This window comes from Varanus komodoensis, unplaced genomic scaffold (assembly GCF_004798865.1).
Source record: "Varanus komodoensis strain SLA01 unplaced genomic scaffold, ASM479886v1 scaffold938, whole genome shotgun sequence".
In the NCBI taxonomy this organism is placed as follows: Eukaryota; Metazoa; Chordata; class Lepidosauria; order Squamata; family Varanidae; genus Varanus; species Varanus komodoensis.
Window position 1 is genome coordinate 1 of NW_025336644.1, and position 16,738 is coordinate 16,738.

General features: G+C 47.5%; 1 protein-coding gene across 1 annotated transcript; it reads right to left on the bottom strand.

Annotated features, from left to right (window-relative positions):
• Nucleotides 1-13,110: 13,110 nt before the first annotated feature.
• Nucleotides 13,111-14,475, bottom strand: LOC123017484 (vomeronasal type-2 receptor 26-like; the record flags this gene model as incomplete). The annotated part of the gene is made up of 2 exons (XM_044418858.1): nucleotides 13,111-13,251; nucleotides 13,993-14,475. Coding segments are annotated over 2 exons (624 nt in total), but the record flags the coding sequence as incomplete, so codon positions are not given.
• Between the last annotated feature and the right edge of the window lie 2,263 nt (nucleotides 14,476-16,738).

Below are 16,738 nucleotides of genomic sequence, written 5' to 3' on the forward strand. Positions count from 1 at the left end.
GTCGCCCTGTACGATGACCTGTGCAGGGAGAAGGACAGGGGGAGTGTGTCCCTGTTGGTTCTCCTGGACCTCTCAGCGGCTTTCGATACCATCGACCATGGTATCCTTCTGAATAGGCTAGCAGGAGTGGGGGTCTGAGGCACTGCTTTGCAGTATTTCCGCTCCTATCTCAATGGCTGATTCCAGAAGGTGGTGCTGGGGGACTATGGCTCTGCACCATGGCAGCTATGCCATGGAGTACTGCAGGGGTCCATTTTGTCCTCTTTGCTGTTTAATATCTACATGAAACCGCTGGGAGAGGTCATCAGGAGGTGTAGGCTGCGGAATCGTCAGTACGCTGATGATACCCAGCTCTACCTCTCGTTTTCCACCAATCCAGGTGAGGCAGTGGCTGTGCTGAACTGGTGCCTGGCCGAGGTAATGGGCTGGATGAGGGCCAATAAACTGAAGCTCAATCCAGGCAAGACAGAGGTCCTGTTGGTTGGCAGATCGGGCTTCTGAGAGGGTGAATTGAACTTAGTCCTGAATGGGGTTGCACTCCCTCTTAGGGACAAGGTGCGCAGCCTGAGAGTGCTCCTTGACCCAGAGCTTTCATTGGAAGCTCAGGTGACAGCAGTGGCGAGGAGCGCCTTCCTTCAGCTTCAGCTGATCCATCAGCTGCGCCCCTACCTGGAGTACGACTGCCTGACAACAGTGACACACGTGCTGGTGACTTCCTGCCTTGACTTCTGTATCGTGCTCTACGTGGGGCTACCCTTGAAGGCGGTCCGGATACTTCAATTGGTTCAAAATAGAGCTGCCAGGCTGCCGACGGGGACTGGGCATTATGTTCACATGACTCCAGTCCTCCGTCAGCTTCACTGGCTTCCCATTGAAGTCCGGGCCCAATTCAAGGTGTTGGTGATGACCTATAAAGCCCAAAATGGCTTGGATCCTAGTTACCTGAAGGAGCACTTACATCCATATATGCCCAGCTGCCCCTTGAGATCTGCGGGGGAGGCCCTTCTCTGGGAACCCTCCGTGAAAGAAATTAGGAGGGTAGGTACTTGGAGGAGGGCTTTCTCTGCAGTGGCGCCAAATCTATGGAATGCGTTCCCCAGAGAGGTCCGCCTGGCGCCGTCGTTATTTGTTTTTTGGTGCCAGGCAAAGACCTTTTTATTTAAACGTCATTTTAATTGTTAATATTATTTGCTTATTTTATCTGGCCAGGGTGACTTATTTTATATTGTTAATTTGTTGTGTATTTGGACGTATTATATTTTAATTTATGTTGTGAGCCACCCCGAGGCTTTCTCATGTGCCCCTTCAGGACATCTTTTGGTGTAAAATAAAAAACTGGGACAGTAAAAGATCAAGATGAATACCAGAATTCAAGCAAAGGAGACCAAGATTACGGAGGATGCATAAGCTCCCCATTCAAGCAGGATTCAAGCTGTGCACTGGAATGGTTGGCAAAACTAGACCTCTTGCCCAAGGACAGCCTCTTGAAAAGACATCCAAGTAGACTGAAGAGGAGACTTCCTGGCAAGCACATTCCATCAGTGAAGAGGGAGATCCACAAAATATCCTCTAGTTAAACACTGAGTGATGAGGTGCACTCAGCTCTTTGTTTGTCTTGACCTTCAAAAGCGGACCTGTCCTCTGAAGACACCTACCCTCCTGAGCAGAGATGGTGCCCTCTGGACAGGGCACACAAGCATAGCAGCAGGGCGGCTTCCCTTCCAGAACTTCCTTGGCAGATCCAGGGTGACAGCTCTCAACACACCTGGACTGAGGTACTGTCTGGAAACAGAGAGAAGGAGTATCAAAAAACAGCTGGTCAGGATCTTTGTGAGTATGGAAATGAATCACCTAGTTGTGGAATGATCAAATGGGAATTCCAATCCCAGGGACTCCTTGCAGGCCCTTTCTCAAGAAGCACATGTGTTGTCCCCTGGAATGAGATTAAGACATCTCAGATTAAGACATCTCAGACTTCAAGGCTAACACTGTCAGGGATGGCGAGGTGTGTTTTTCTTGAACGAATCCTGATTGTTGCCAACCAGTGGTTTGTAGAAAAAGAAAAAACAGTGCATACTCTTAGGCTGTAAAGATGATGTGGCCTCTGTGTCCCTTTTCTGTGTGCCTTGCAGTGTGCCCTGCCCACTCTTGTGGCTCCTAGAAGTTCTGCTGAGGATGTAATCCTTGGCTTTACTGAACCAAACGCCCTGACCTCTCCATTCTTATGCACACATAGTGAGGGGGAGGGTGGAAAAATGGATCCCTGTCTGGGTACACATATTTTGAGGAGAAGTTCCTCAATATTTCTGGGGACTCACTCTCAAGAAAGAATTCAGAAGACTGCAGCCTGTTTGCCATAAGACATATTTGACAAAGCATTTGAATGTACTGAATGTCAAAGACTATGGAATGCAAGAAATCATTAGCCAACCTGGTTAAACTGTGTGGGCCACACAATGGCCTCTCGATCCAACAAAAGCTTCACGTTCTGGGCTGCCTGTCCCACTAGGTTCCCAATGGTCACTCTATGATAGGTCTGATTTGGGAAATAGATCCAGTTCCTGATATCATAATTTACTGCCAGCTGCCAGTCCGCATATGAGAACAGCCCACCCCGGGAAGCATTCGCAAACTGAACTCCTCTCAGGAAGGTGTGAAACTGGAAGGACAGGGAAAAGAGCCGGCATTTAGAGAATGGGAAAGCAGGATGGATATTTGGCATGGTTCCATTTGCACCCAGGTCTCTCCAGAATAGGTTCAGTTGATTGCTCAGCATCAGCAACAATCTCTCTTTTCAGTATCAAAGCCAGGATATGCTCTGAGCTCCCTTCTCTCTGTTCTGCCCTCTTGGCAGAAATGCACAAATGTCTGTTGCATCCTGATGTGGCTTCCAAAACCTTTACACGCTACAAGGAGGTATTGATTGATTCACTCAGAGGATAAAATGAACATTGGCTGAAGACCACACTTGAAACTTGAAAGGCTTGAAACGGCTCCTGTTGAAAGGTACCACCAAAAATGTGCAAAAGCAGGACTGCAGCTGAACATGAACAAAACACAAACCATGCCTATACCAGAATAACATGTCTTCACGGTCCAAAATCAAGACAATGAAATGCTCAATGATTTCACATGCCTTCATCAGGCATCAATTCAAAGGGAGACTGCAACCAAAAACTTTGAAGAATGCTGAAACTCGGAATGGCATTCTTGAAGAATCTAGAAAACATCAACAAATGTACTCATGTTGTGCTAGTGGGCAACACCAAGATCATTCACACCTTGTATGCCTGACACCATGTGTGGGTACAAAAGCAGGAAAGTGAAGAAAGCTGACAGGAGGAAAATGGAGGTGTTTGAAACATGGTGCTAAGGAGAGCTTTGCAAAAACCCTGGACGGACAGAAAGACACATCAAGATGCAAGCAAGCCAAAGCTTTCTCTTGAAGCAAAAATGCCCAAACTGAGGCTGTCATTCTCCATATGCACAGGAAGAACAGAGAGGAGATGGATGGATTCATGAAGGAAGCCACGGACTAGAAGTTAGAGCAGGGTGGTCATGGATAGGATATTTTGGAGGACTTTCATTCATGCAGTCAACCTAGGTTGGGGATGACTTGATGACACATAACAACAGCATATGGAAGTTTAGAAGAAACTATCCTAATTGATCCAGAAGAAGTGATGATTGGCACTTTCAAATCTGCCAAAAGATTTAAGCCAGATTTGAACTAGACAGCCCTTCACATAGAAGCCCCTTCTGAAGAGCTCAAAAGAGAAATCAGGGCAGCAATCTGTGAAATGGGACAAGTCTCCAAATGAATTTGCACCAGAAATAGGCTTTGAGATTTACCTAATGACACAAAATGAGTCTGGATTCAGGATCATGCTCCCATTGCACTTTCAAAGTGCACTGATGTTACAAAAGGAAAGGGGATACCTGCCATGGCTGCGGCCTTTGCCATCCCAGCCTGTGTCTTCCATGCACTGTCAGCATCCTCTTGGATCGGGATGCAGAAGCGGCATTTAAGGCATGGGCCACGACCTGGACACTGTTGTAAATACTGTAGCTGTCCTGAGACAGGATCCTCTCAATCTCCTCCTGGGACAGCAGCTCCAGGTTTGTCTTCTCTCTGCACCTTGTCCAGCCTTTCCTGGACAAGCCATGCTTGGAATGGAAGCAATGNAGCTCCAGGTTTGTCTTCTCTCTGCACCTTGTCCAGCCTTTCCTGGATAAGCCATGCTTGGAATAGAAGCAATGAAAAGCCATCAACCAAAACTGTGTCGTCTCTGCTGACATTGGTCCATAATGGTCATAATTTGTCTTTCTCTTGGTGTTCACCACGAAGGAAAAAGAGCCATGGAAGTAGTGAAAGGACTTGGGGTGACTAAAGACATTCATGAATATATCCTGAAAAGAAGTTGTGATCCAGACTTTCATCCCAAACTTTTCCTCTTCCAGCCTGTGCTGGATTAAGATGAATTGATTAAATCCATAGCTAGAGTCCCAAATGTAAACACAAACACTTATCTGTTTCCACAGAAGAAGTGGTACACTCCTCATCAAGCGGGAATAATGCACCTGTACTTGTGGTCCTTTTGAGAAGGCCACACAAATTCCACTGGTGCCAAGCAGAGGGGTCAAAGTTGTCAAGAACCTTTCTCCATTGTCATTCCTTGGAACAAAGAGACCAATCCAGGTCCAGCCAAAATGCAGGAACAGTTTAACCATTCCCACAACCTGAATTTCTTCAATCGGGACCATCCGGTAGATAAAAGGAAACTGGTTCTTCTGATGAAGGGCCTGAGAACCAAAGCCATAACTCATCTAATGAGGAAAATAAGAGAAAAGGAGGTTTTCTTTAGCACAATAATGTTATTTATAAACCTAATAATTATCCATCCCCAGCAATGGGTCCTTCATTATGATGGAGGGGTCAAAGTACTCCTTGTGCAGCAGCAGTTATTTCTGTGTTCTCAGTTGAAAGAAGTACCACACCATCTTTTGGAGCTGAGCTGTGGACAAACCACCCAGGGGCAGAGCCCCCAGTATCAAAACCCCAGCCTCCCAAAGGCACTGCTCTCTCTGAATCATGTACTTGATATGCACACCAGGAAAAGTGGTGGAAAGCTGGCTTGCAAGCATAAAGGATACATCCTCCCAGAAGGAATGAATTGCAGCTATGCACTAAGCCAGAGTAGAGTCAGGAGGTCCCTGTAGGAACCCTGGTAGAGATGGGTTGATTAAATCTTTTCCTGAGTGCTTCTGCTTGGGAACTGGAGACCCTACTCTTATGGGGCTCCATTGAGATGGGGAAGTTTCTTGCTGCAAATGTGAAGTAGGAATGCATGTTTCTCCCTGTTCCCTATGCCTGTCCTCTCCTGCTTTGCTGCTTCTGCAATGCTTCTTTTTAAAATGCATGCAGCCAGAATGGTGTTCAGCTCACTGACAGAGACATGTTATCATGACTCGAGGAATGAAAGGGAGTTTTCTTTTGCTGCCCTTTTGGCCTCAGCACATACAAACATAGAAACAGACCGAGCAAGGAGGAGGCTCCCGGACCATCTAGTCTGACTCTCAGCTCCAGCTGGCTCTGCTCATGACATACCACGTTCTGCTCCATCTCATGTTGCCCTCCTTGTTTGCAGTATCATTGCTATCCAAGGTGGAACTCCATACAGTTCATCTCCCCTTCCCAGTTCCTACCTGTGGGATTTTGTAGATGCCTGACATGGCTGAAATGTGCATCGAGATGTCAGATTCAGCCCCTTCCACAATGGTCAGTGGGTTCTTCCTCTCTCCGCAGCTGTAGTTGGGAATGTTGCTCTCCCCTCCAGCAAGCAGGTCCACCATGGCATCAGATACGATTCTCCCATGGAAGTGGGTCTCATAGATGTTGTAGCCCAGAGTGATGTTGGGCAGGAGTCTGGGACTCTGGTTGACCTCCCAAACGGCAAGTGGAAAAGACAAAATGTTCCAATACCGGACATAGTGCTTTCCTGGTATACTGGGAGGGAGGGAGAAAAATGGTTATATTCTCTTCTTCCATTCTTTCTAGACAATAGACATCTCTCAAACTTTTTATTTTTAATTTTCAGAAAAATGAGATAAGATACAAATATAAGAAAATATATATAAGGAAAAGGATACCAAGGGATATTACGCAAATATTGTATATATTTTCTATTTCTAGCTCTTTTCTCCACAGTTTAGTCAATCAGTTCTTAATTATGATTTTGTCACATGTCCACCAAATATGGTTCACTTGACATCTCTCAAATGTTGCTGTCCAAGCCAGAATGGATGGCACATGGGACTGGAGACAATGCATCAATTAGTAAATTATAGGATACATCATCTTGACTTGTCAAAAAAAGGACAAGGGACAACATAAATGAAGCAAGAAAAATCAGATGGAAGGACAAGCACCCAAAGAAACAACATTTTGGGAGGCTAAAATCACATTGAGCAATAACAGAGTCTAATTTTTATTTAAACCCCAAATTCTTCTGCCTGCATGTTCCTAGAAGTCCTGGGGTCAGCTACAGGTAAGAGGTGTATTATACAGCGTCATTGCCATTATTGTCATTTCATTTCCATTCTGCTCTATAGCTGAGGCTGTCTGGGCAGTTTACCACAATGCGTAAAACAAAGAATAAATACAATAAAAATAACATAAAACAACAAAATAAATTTCAGCTAGCTTGAAATTCAATTAAAAGACCAGAAAAAGACCCAGCAAGGTAGAGTAGTAACAGGATAATTCCCTCAAGTCCCTGGATCTTTGAAAGCCTCCACCAAAGGTGAGGCACCAAAAGGATGGCATTTCTGTTGGTCTACCAACCCTCCTTCTTTGATTCCAATGTTTACACAGGCACTAGAACTTCAGCAGCCACCACCTTTCTCTAAATTCTTCCCTGATCAAAAGATTTGAGGATCTAGAAAGTTGGCATCAGCAGTTCAAGCACGTTTGGTTCACTGAATGAATGTTTAAGGCTGGAAGGAGCTTTGGAAGGTTTTTTCTGCCCAAGAGAGCAGCCCTTGCCTTTTGGCTGGATGCAGAGCAAGGTGGCCAAGGATGACCCTGTGCCGGGTTCCCTTCTCTGCAGCAGTGAATGCAGCACCTTTTTTCAGATGAGGACAGGGACTGATCTCAAGAGAAGGGCAGGTCCACGTGGGGTGAGACTGCCCCCAAGCAGCCAGGTCCCTACTCCTTTGCCCATTCAAAGTCTCCTTGGGAAGCACCCATGAGAATGGCCAAGCATGGTTCGGATAACCAGGAATACCAGAAGATTGGTGCTGCCCTTGGCAGAGGGAAGCAATTGGAAGGAAGGTGGGAAAACATTTAATCCTCCAAGAAAGCATCACTTACCTATTAATTTTGATCAGGGGAGGCTTTGAAAAGATGTATGGCACTTCCTTGATGACATGCTTTGTAGACAGGATTGCACTGATGAGCTGGTCTCCCAGCATGTGATAATTCTCTGCATTGCTTTGATCTCGGACAAGATTCAGGGGGCATTTTGGCTTCTGCACATTGCAGGATGCACAGGGCAGGCACAGGAGCAGCAGGAGAGGGATCATCGTGGGTATGGCTGCTTCCCACCCCTCCTTATGCCAGCCTGTCTCTCCAGCAGAGGCAGAGAAGCCAGGTGACTCTTGCAAGGCTTTGTCTTTGGTCAAACCAGGAGCCCTGAGCCAATGAAGGGCTTTCTGAGATGTCCTACAAGCATAGTTTTCCAGCCTGCGTACTTGCCTGCCTGCCATTTCAACTCAGGAGATATTTTATTGGGCTAACCTTTCAGGTACCTTGCAAGAATTTCCTACCTCTTCCCCTCAAGGACAGTGTCTAGCATGTTGGTCTCCAAGGCCATCTCCTGGGAAAACTTTTTTTTTTTTTTGCTTTGGGAACAAGAAAGAAATTATTGTAATATAGTTAATTATAACATTGAAAGAGCATTACCTCTGGAAGTTCCTGGATTTATGTTTGCAAGAACTTATCAGTCATTTCAGAGTTTGAAAGGGAAGCTTGGCTTGAAACCCCCTGATGAAGCACCTTCATAAGAGCCAAGCCTCAAATAATCTTTTCAGTTGCATTTGAAAGTATGCACATCATCCATTGGTCACTGGTGAACAAGATGTTTACATGACATGTTTGAGTCCAAAAATGGGGGCATCTTCTGTCAATGTGTCCCCTTTGCCAGTGGGTGAGTCCCTTGTACCAAACCTCTCAGGTAGTTTGGGAGTGCTCCTCAACTCTGAGTTTTCCCTGGAGTTCCAGGTGACTGCTGTGGTGAGGGGCACTTTCCTCCAGCTTTGGCTAATCCTTCAGCTATGCTTCTAACTGAATGAGCAGAGCCTAGCAACAGTGACCCATGCATTGGTAACCTCCTGATTGGACTATTCTAATGCGCTGTACATGGAGCTGTCCTTGAAGATTGTCTGGATACTTCCATTGGTTAAGAATCTAGGATTTTAACAGGGACTGGCAGTTATGCAGATATGATGGTCTTTTACCATCTACACTGGCACCCAATTGGTTTTGTCCCAATGTAAGGGGTTGATGACTATAAGGCCCTGCACAGTTTAGGACCTGGATATCTGAAGGTGTGTCTCCTTGTACATATACCTGCCCTCCGCACAAGATCTGAGTTGGAGCTCCTTCGGCGGGAGCCCTTCTTGAAGGAGATCAGGAGAGTGGCTACCTGGAGAAGGGCCTTCTCTGTGGTGGCACACTGATTATGGAACATGCATCCCAGAGAGGTGTGCCTGGCACCAACACTTGATTCATTTCAGCCCCAGGCCAAAACCTTGTTATTTTCCCAAAATTTTAAGTTCTGATCTTGTTTTATGGAGGGGTTTTATGGTTGTCAAGTGATGTTTGATGTTACACTGTTACTGTATTACTGTCCTGTGTCTTTCAGTGAAAAGCTATAAAAGCTTTAAACAAACAAAGAAATAAATAAATAGCACCTGTGACTCAAAAGGGGTCTCCCCATGGCACCTGTGTTGTTGGATGGGATAGATTTAAAGACCAACTTTAAGGTCTGGGATGTGGGCAGTTGTTGGGACAGGCAGAACGCTGGGACCAGGGTTCTGGTGTGAAGCCAGGTCCTGCTGCTTAATAGGGCTAGAGGCTGGTGGTGTGGTCATGGTCAAGGCAGAGTCAGGGTCAAGGTTGCAGACCGTCCAATATCCTACAGGCAAGTGAGAGAGCAGGTCCAGAAACAGTCCAGTGGTCTGATGCCAGGGAAGCTGTCACATAAAGGTGGTCCAGGCAAGAGGGGGCAGGAACAACTGGAACAAGCAAGAATACACAGGAGCAGGGCTGAAGCAGACTAGGGCACAGTGGATCCAACAGGAGCAAGGCAGGAACAGACTGAAATTGAATAGAGCAAGGCAGGAGCAACTGGAGTATGATGGGGTAGGCAAGAACAACTGGGGCAGGCTAGGAACGAGGCAGGAGCACCTGGAGCTGGGCTCAGAGATGCACAGACCAGAGTACAAGAGTCTGCTGCACAACCTGCATTTCTGCAGCAAAGAGCAGCAGTGCCAGAAAGCCTTTTCTGCTGCTCTTCAGGACCTCCAGCTGCACTGCATGATTGCTCTTCAGTTGCCCCCTGCAAGAGCACTCCTGGTTCTGCAGACACTTGCAGGGTCACTCAGGCCCAATCCTGGGACCAACCATGAACTGGAATGCCCAATCAAGGTTAGCATCTTTCTCCCTGAGGAGCATATAGTGTGTCCTTTACCGAATGGAGCAGCCTTGTAGCCATGCTGTCTCATAGTGCTGTTGGGAGCTGGGTTTCCCCTTATTCCTTTCAAGCAACAGTCTGCTTGGATAAGAGGTCTTGTCTTCTAATATACATCCAGCAACCCATCTCCACTGAGGTTGAGTCTCTGTGCATGAACACTGTAGTTTGTTTTACCCTAACTCGAAACTACTTCTGAGAACCCCCCCCACCCTTTTTTTTTAGTAACCCTGGGCACCACTTTTCTGGGAGAGGCTGTCCAACTGGGTAGCCCTCCTTCCCTGACACCACATCATGGGGTTAGGCACCAGACCCGTGTCCTTTTGCTCCTTTCCCATTTTTCTTTCCTGCACTTGCAAACCCACTCAGTTCCCAAGGTCTGCCTGAACACTTGGAGATGTAGGCCTTCAGATAGCATCATCCTCTTCTGACATCTGTATGTCTCCACTCCTCAGTTCTCAGCCCTGGCAGTCCTCATTTGGTGAGCTGGGGGTCCCCTGACCCTGGAAAGCACTCCAAGAATAATGGGCTCTCCCCACTGCGTAAACCATCCTGAGATCCTATGTGGATTAAGGACATTTTAAACAAATAAGTCAATAATACAGGGTGGATGGTGAGTCTTCAGTGTCTCAAACTGAGAATGCTATTCCCTGGTATTACTTTCTTTCCCAGTCCCCCCAATATCACAGGGTGGGCGTAATGCTTCCTGAAGGCAACATAGCACCCCATACTCCTTGAGTGGTACCCACCAACATGTTCCACACCAGCCACGAAGATGGGCAAAGGACAGACACATAGCATTATCAGAAACCAGAAGCAGGAATTTGCTATCAGAGACCTCGAAACATAAAAAATAAAAATTGCATTCCTGGATCTGACAAGCTCTGATACAAAATTCTACCCTTCATCTGGGAGATGTGTCAGTTCCAGCCTGCAACTTGATCATCCAGGGGGTCCCTCACAACTGACCAGGTCCCTGTTAAGTGTGAAGGCCATTCACTACAGCTGAGCATGACCAGCCCAGCAGGTGTGTTATGAGTGTAAAATTGGATCTGGGCTGCACAGGCCCCCAGCAATGTATAGGGCAGGATCTTTCAGGTGAAGGGACTGGCTTTGTGGTCACTGTGGCCTCTTTTGCTGGAAAGTGAAGGCAGGCAGGCAGGCAGGCAGGAAGGAAGGAGGAGGACCTGCCAGAGAAGACAAGTCTCCAGCATGGGATTCCTCCAGGGGCAATCCTATCCTCATGTTTTTTGATATCTACATGAAGCTGCTGAGTGGAGACATCTGGGGTTTAGAAGTATGCTGATGACACACAGTTCTATTTCTCTAATCATTAACAATTAGTCTGCTACATATTTGGCAATAAACTTATTCATTCCAGTTTCCAATATGGCTGTGAAAATTTTTGCACCTTAATTTACTAGCAATATAGGTCTGTTAGGGCCCAGCTGCCATCCATTTTCCTTAAACATTTTGCTCAGTAATGTGGTATGATGTCTTTTTTTTATTTCAGCAGGCATCTAGTTATCCCCTAGTTCATTCATCACCATACTGAAATCTCCAGCCATTATAACATATCCTTTCTTTAATATTTCCAGTTCTTTGAAAAAACATTTAAGAAAGACCTTTGGGGTTTTTTTTTTGGTGCATATATATTAATTAATGTATAATCTTCTCTTACTTCACCTTGCAAAATCAAATACCTTCCTCTTTCATCTTTCTTTACATTTTAAATTTTAATCTCCACCTTCTGTGAATTAGCAATTGCTACTCCTTGATGTGGAAGATCCAAACTCTTTTTCATAGACATTCAACCATGCTGCTATAAATGCAATGCAACCCTCATTTTTTCTGATGAGTCTCCAGTTAAACTTTTGAATTGATGATGGATCTCCACCCTGAGGGTTTTTGCTAAACATTTCTGTCTGTGTTATTTTTTACAGACAAACCTGTGAACTGATCCTCCAAAATTTCTAACTTTTTTGTAATTTTTAGCCATCACTTGTGCTTTCACTTGTTTCTTGTGTTACATTCTCCTTTCCATCATTCTAATCCTAGTTTCAAAACCTTTCAAATGTTGGTGGACCTTTTCAGACTCCTCTCTTAGTCCTTCAGTGCCTTTCTCAAGTATTTCTCTAAGGCCTTTCATCTCCAATTCCATCTCTGCCTTTCCTTGGATTCCTGATGTCTGGGCCTTCATTTCTGAAGATGCAATTCAAGTTAGAAGCAAATCTGAAGGCTTGATAGAATAGTAGATGTGGAAGGGGCCATGAAGGCCATTGTGTCCACCCCGCTGCTGCTGCAGGACAGCGTGTCACACCATCCCACTTGGATGGCTGCCCATTTTCTTTTTGAATGTCTCTGGTGTGAGAGAGGTCACCACCACTCCAGGCAGCTGATTCCACTGTCACATTCCTCTGTCAGTGAGGAAGATGTTCCTGATGCCCAGCCTGAATCTGGGTAGTCAAAACTTAAATTGATTTTTATGTCAAAAGCTTTGCTAAAGTCTAGGTAGATTATGTTCAGAGCGTTCCCTTTGTGCCTTTGGGAGGTACCCAATCAAAAAATGAGATTAAATTAGTCTGACGGGATTTATTTTTGAGGAATAGAGCACCTCTGCCTTTTCCTTGTCATCTGTTATCACTCTGCCATCCACTTTAAGTAGCTGGACGCTCTTCTCTTTCCCAAATCTTCTGTTCTGCATATATCTGAAGAAGGCTTTGTAGTTATTCTTAGCATCCCTTGCTATTCTCACTTCATTTCCTGCCTTAGCCTTCCTGATGGTATTCTTGCAATCCCTTGCTATTTGTTTATATCCTTCCTTTGTGGCCTACCTCTACTTCCACTTCCTTTGATATACCTGATTAACAGGCTATGTATGCTGTGATAAGCTCAGAAATGATTTCTGAGGCAGCAGAGAGCTGTGTTGAAGATGTTTCTCTGAGCATCCAGAAGTCCCTTGTCAAGAGAAGGCATTCTTAGCCTTGCAAGAATGAGGGAGAGATGACGGGGGAGAGCATTTCAAAGTTTAAAGGAAACCATGAAGAAGGCCCTTCTCCTTGTTACCAGTGGCTTACCTGCCACCATGGTGGCAGGTGGAGGAAACCCCTGGATGCCAATCACAGTGTTTAGATGGTTGTGAGAAGCATTCCATCGAGGATTGTGTCCCTGCCCCTACCCTCACCCCTGCCCTGTTCTATTGACCATAAAATGTTTCAGGGGAGTTTACAAAATTCATTAGTGCCATTTACAAAGTACAATACAATGCAATCTAAAACAAGGTACAAGAGTCGCTTAGGCCAGATGTGTACAGGAAGTCAGTAGGAACAGTTCAGAACCATGGTGTGGACCTTCAGGTTCATTGGTCAAACTGCTGCAGTTTGCACAAGTGGCAGCTTCTGGCAAGTCTACAAGGTGGTGGGGGCATGAAGAAGGCATTATGCTGGACCCTGGACAAGGGGACTGTATCTACATTTTTCCCACTGGGAGTGGAGATATTCTGTTCAGAGGAGAGCAGAATAATTAATGAATCATTAGAAGGGACAACACACCAAGGGAGGCTATTGATGGAGGGATGTGGCTTTCAAGGGCTGACTTACTGTGCAAGTGTGTGCATTTTAAACAATAACCCCAACCATCAAATTTAGGGTACCTTTGAGGTTTAACAGCTGCTCCATAACCTGGAAAGTCCTGAGCACAAACTGAAACTAGCCTCCATTTTTTACTGTAAGTAGGATGTGTTGCTGGCTAGGCCTTGCCAGCATCCTGCGATGTACTCATTTTCATTCCCTTTCCTAAGCGTGGATTTATTTAAATATGAACTCCCATTTGGAACAAGTGTGTGCGAGCTAAAACTCCCTGCTCAATTAATCCTCCTGGGATTTAGCATCACGCTGAGAACTGGGGAAGCTTTTATTCCCACTTCTTTAAAACAGACTTCTTTAGAATGTGGACTTTCTCTTTGACCAGTGCTGCAAGAAGGGTTAGTTGCCACTGGATTTTCCCTTAGCTCTCATCTTAATAGCTGTGCCATATTCCAGGGAATCCCATGGACCTAGCATCAGATGCCAGCATTTGCTTTCATCATGAGATGCTCCTTTGTATTCAGGTCAGGCCTCAGGACAATGATGTAGCACTTGGGAAGAAAGATGCAGCCCAGCAGCCCAGCGCTAGAGGCCAACATGGAGAAGACCTGCACGGCCACCATGTATTTCCCCTTGGTGCTCAGGTAGGAGGGCACGAAGGACACCCAGACACTGCAGAAGACCAGCATGCTGAAGCTGATCAGCTTGGCTTCATTGAAGACTCCTGGTAACTTCCTTGCCAGAAAAGCCACTATGAAGCAGACAAAAGCCAGGAAGCCCATGTAGCCGAGAGCAGTGTAGAACATGGCCAGAGAGCTCTCATTGCATTGTAGGATGATGTGTCCAGCCTGGGAGTGCATGTCAGAGTCAGGGAAAGGTGGAGCCATGCCCAGCCAGGTGGAGCAGATGACCAGTTGGGTACTGGAACAGGAAATGATGATGGAGTTGGCCAAGCTCTTTCCCAGCCACCTTCTCACCTTGTTGCCTGGTTTGGTGGCCAGGAAGNGGAAGGCTAGCACCACAGTGATGGTTTTGGCCAGTACAGAAGAGACAGCAACTGAGAATATGATGCTGAAGGCCGTTTGTTGGAAGAGGCAAGTCACTTTCCTTGGTTGGCCAATGAAAAGGAAGGTGGAGCAAAAGGAAAGCAGGAGGGAGACGAGGAGAATGTAGGAGAGGTCCCGGTTGTTGGCTTTGACTAATGGGGTGTCCAAGTATTTGATGAAGATTCCTAAGACACAGCCTGTTGTGAAGGAGCAGAATAGGGCAAGGGAAGCCAGGGAGATCCCCAGAGGTTCTTCATACGACAGGAAGCTCATAGTCTTGGGGACACAATGATCCTGGTTGGAGTTTGGCTTCCGATCTGCTGGACACGCAGTACAGTGATCTGCATCTGAAAGGAGGGAGAGTGAATCCAGTTTCACTAACAGGAATCTGATATTATCAAGAACAGTCTCTGTTACAACACATTTGTATGGAAAAATTAGGGATGTACAGGACATGAAGAAAAACTAGCAGGAGTTGATGTCCCAAGGATGGTGGCTTTTTAATCTCTTCTTTCATGGTCCAGTTCCTCACCGCTTGATTTTGCTAATTAACTTCACAGTATGCTAATTGCCATGCCATCCAAAGCCAGAAAACTTAGCAGATGTGGGGTGCCCAACTCTCATGTATGTTGCAGCAAGCAGAATCCCACAAGGAATCCCTCCTTCCGCGCTGCCCGGACCATTGCGTTGCCGCTTTGCAGCGACGTCCCCGCAGCCACCGGCTGCCGCGCCCCCCTCCAGAGGCCAGGATTACCGGCCCAGGACCCGGCTCCGGCCTGCCTCCCTCGCGCGGGTGAGAGGGATGCCGGGACAGGGCGGAGCTCGGGGAGGGCCATGCGACCCATAAAGCACCGGTGGCTGGCCGGGGCTTGCGGCTTGGGGCTGGCGGCTGAAGGGCAGTCGCCACCGTTTGGGAGCCATTCGGGGGCCGAGCGGGGGGCTGGGCTGGCCAGGGGCTATATTTTAAATTGGTCCACCGGCCATGCTGCACTGCTCTGTCACTGTTGCTGCTGCTGCCCCCGGACTGGGGCATACTGCTGAGCCGGGGGCCAGCTGACGCTGCTCCTGTGGCCATCGCTGGACCACTCTGGGCACGGAGGATGCCAGGGCTGCGTTAGGCCCGCTGCTGATGGCACGGAGGAGGATGCTGTTATCTTCCTGCTTAACGGGTTTCTGTGCCCCTCCCTGCTCACCCTGCCAGTGCCAGCCTGGGGCAGGGCGGGCTTGGAGCTCCCTCTCCCTATGGACATCGGCCGAATTCTGCGGCATAGTTTTTCTGCTGGGCCGCGCTGCGCAGTCACTGCCGCTGCTGCCGTCGTTAGACTGGGGTATATCGCCGAGGGAAGGGGGAGTTTTTTAATTGCTTTTATAACTTTATTGTATTTTAATCTGTGTTAATTTGTTTTTATGGAGTTGTCCCTGGCCATGTCGACGTTGGTGTTTCCTGCGGAGCGCGGGGGCGGTGCCATTGGGGTGGTCATGGGCAATGGACGTAATAGCGGTGGGGACTTAACTTGTCCGTGTAGAAGAAGGAGGGACAGATGGTTGACACCTGTCCCTCCTTCTGGTTTTGCCCCCAGCCAGAGGGTTCCAGGTAGTCTTGTCAACCGCCCCTCAGGCCTGATGGTGCTGTTGCTCAATGCCAGGTCGGTCAACAATAAATCTTCCCTCATCCATGACTTGATTGTGGATGAGGGGGCCAACCTGGCTTGCATAACAGAAACCTGGGAAGGAGGGGGGGGATGTCGCTCTCTCTCAAATGTGCCCGCCCGGGTATCTGGTTCAGCACTGTTCACGGCCGGAGGGGAGGGGAGGGGGGTCGCTTTGGTTTACCGAGCCTCCATCTCTCTCATGGGACTTCCGGTCCCTTCGAGACCAGGGCTGGAGTGTCTCTACTTGGTGTTGGGCGACCAAGACAGATTGGGGATTCTGTTGGTGTACCGTGCACCCTTCTGCCCAGATGTCTCCCTGCCTGAGCTGACGGAGACCATCTCGGACCTGGTGTTGAGGACCTCCAGGATGTTGGTCCTGGAGGACTTCAATCTCCATGCCGAGACTGGTCTGACCGGGGCGGCTCAGGACTTCATGGCCTCCATGACGGCCATGGGGCTGTCTCAACATGTCACCGGCCTGACCCATGAACATGGACACACTCTGGACCTGGTTTTCTCGACGGGGCAGGAAGAGGGTGGTCTGAGGGTGAGGAATTTATGTTTGACTCCCCTGTCATGGTCAGATCACTTCCTGGTGAGGTTTGTGCTCGAGAGCGACCTCTCCCTCTGCAAGGGTGCAGACCCAATTGTGTGGGTCCGCCCCCGGAGCCAGATGGATCCAGATGGATTCCTGAAGGCCCTGG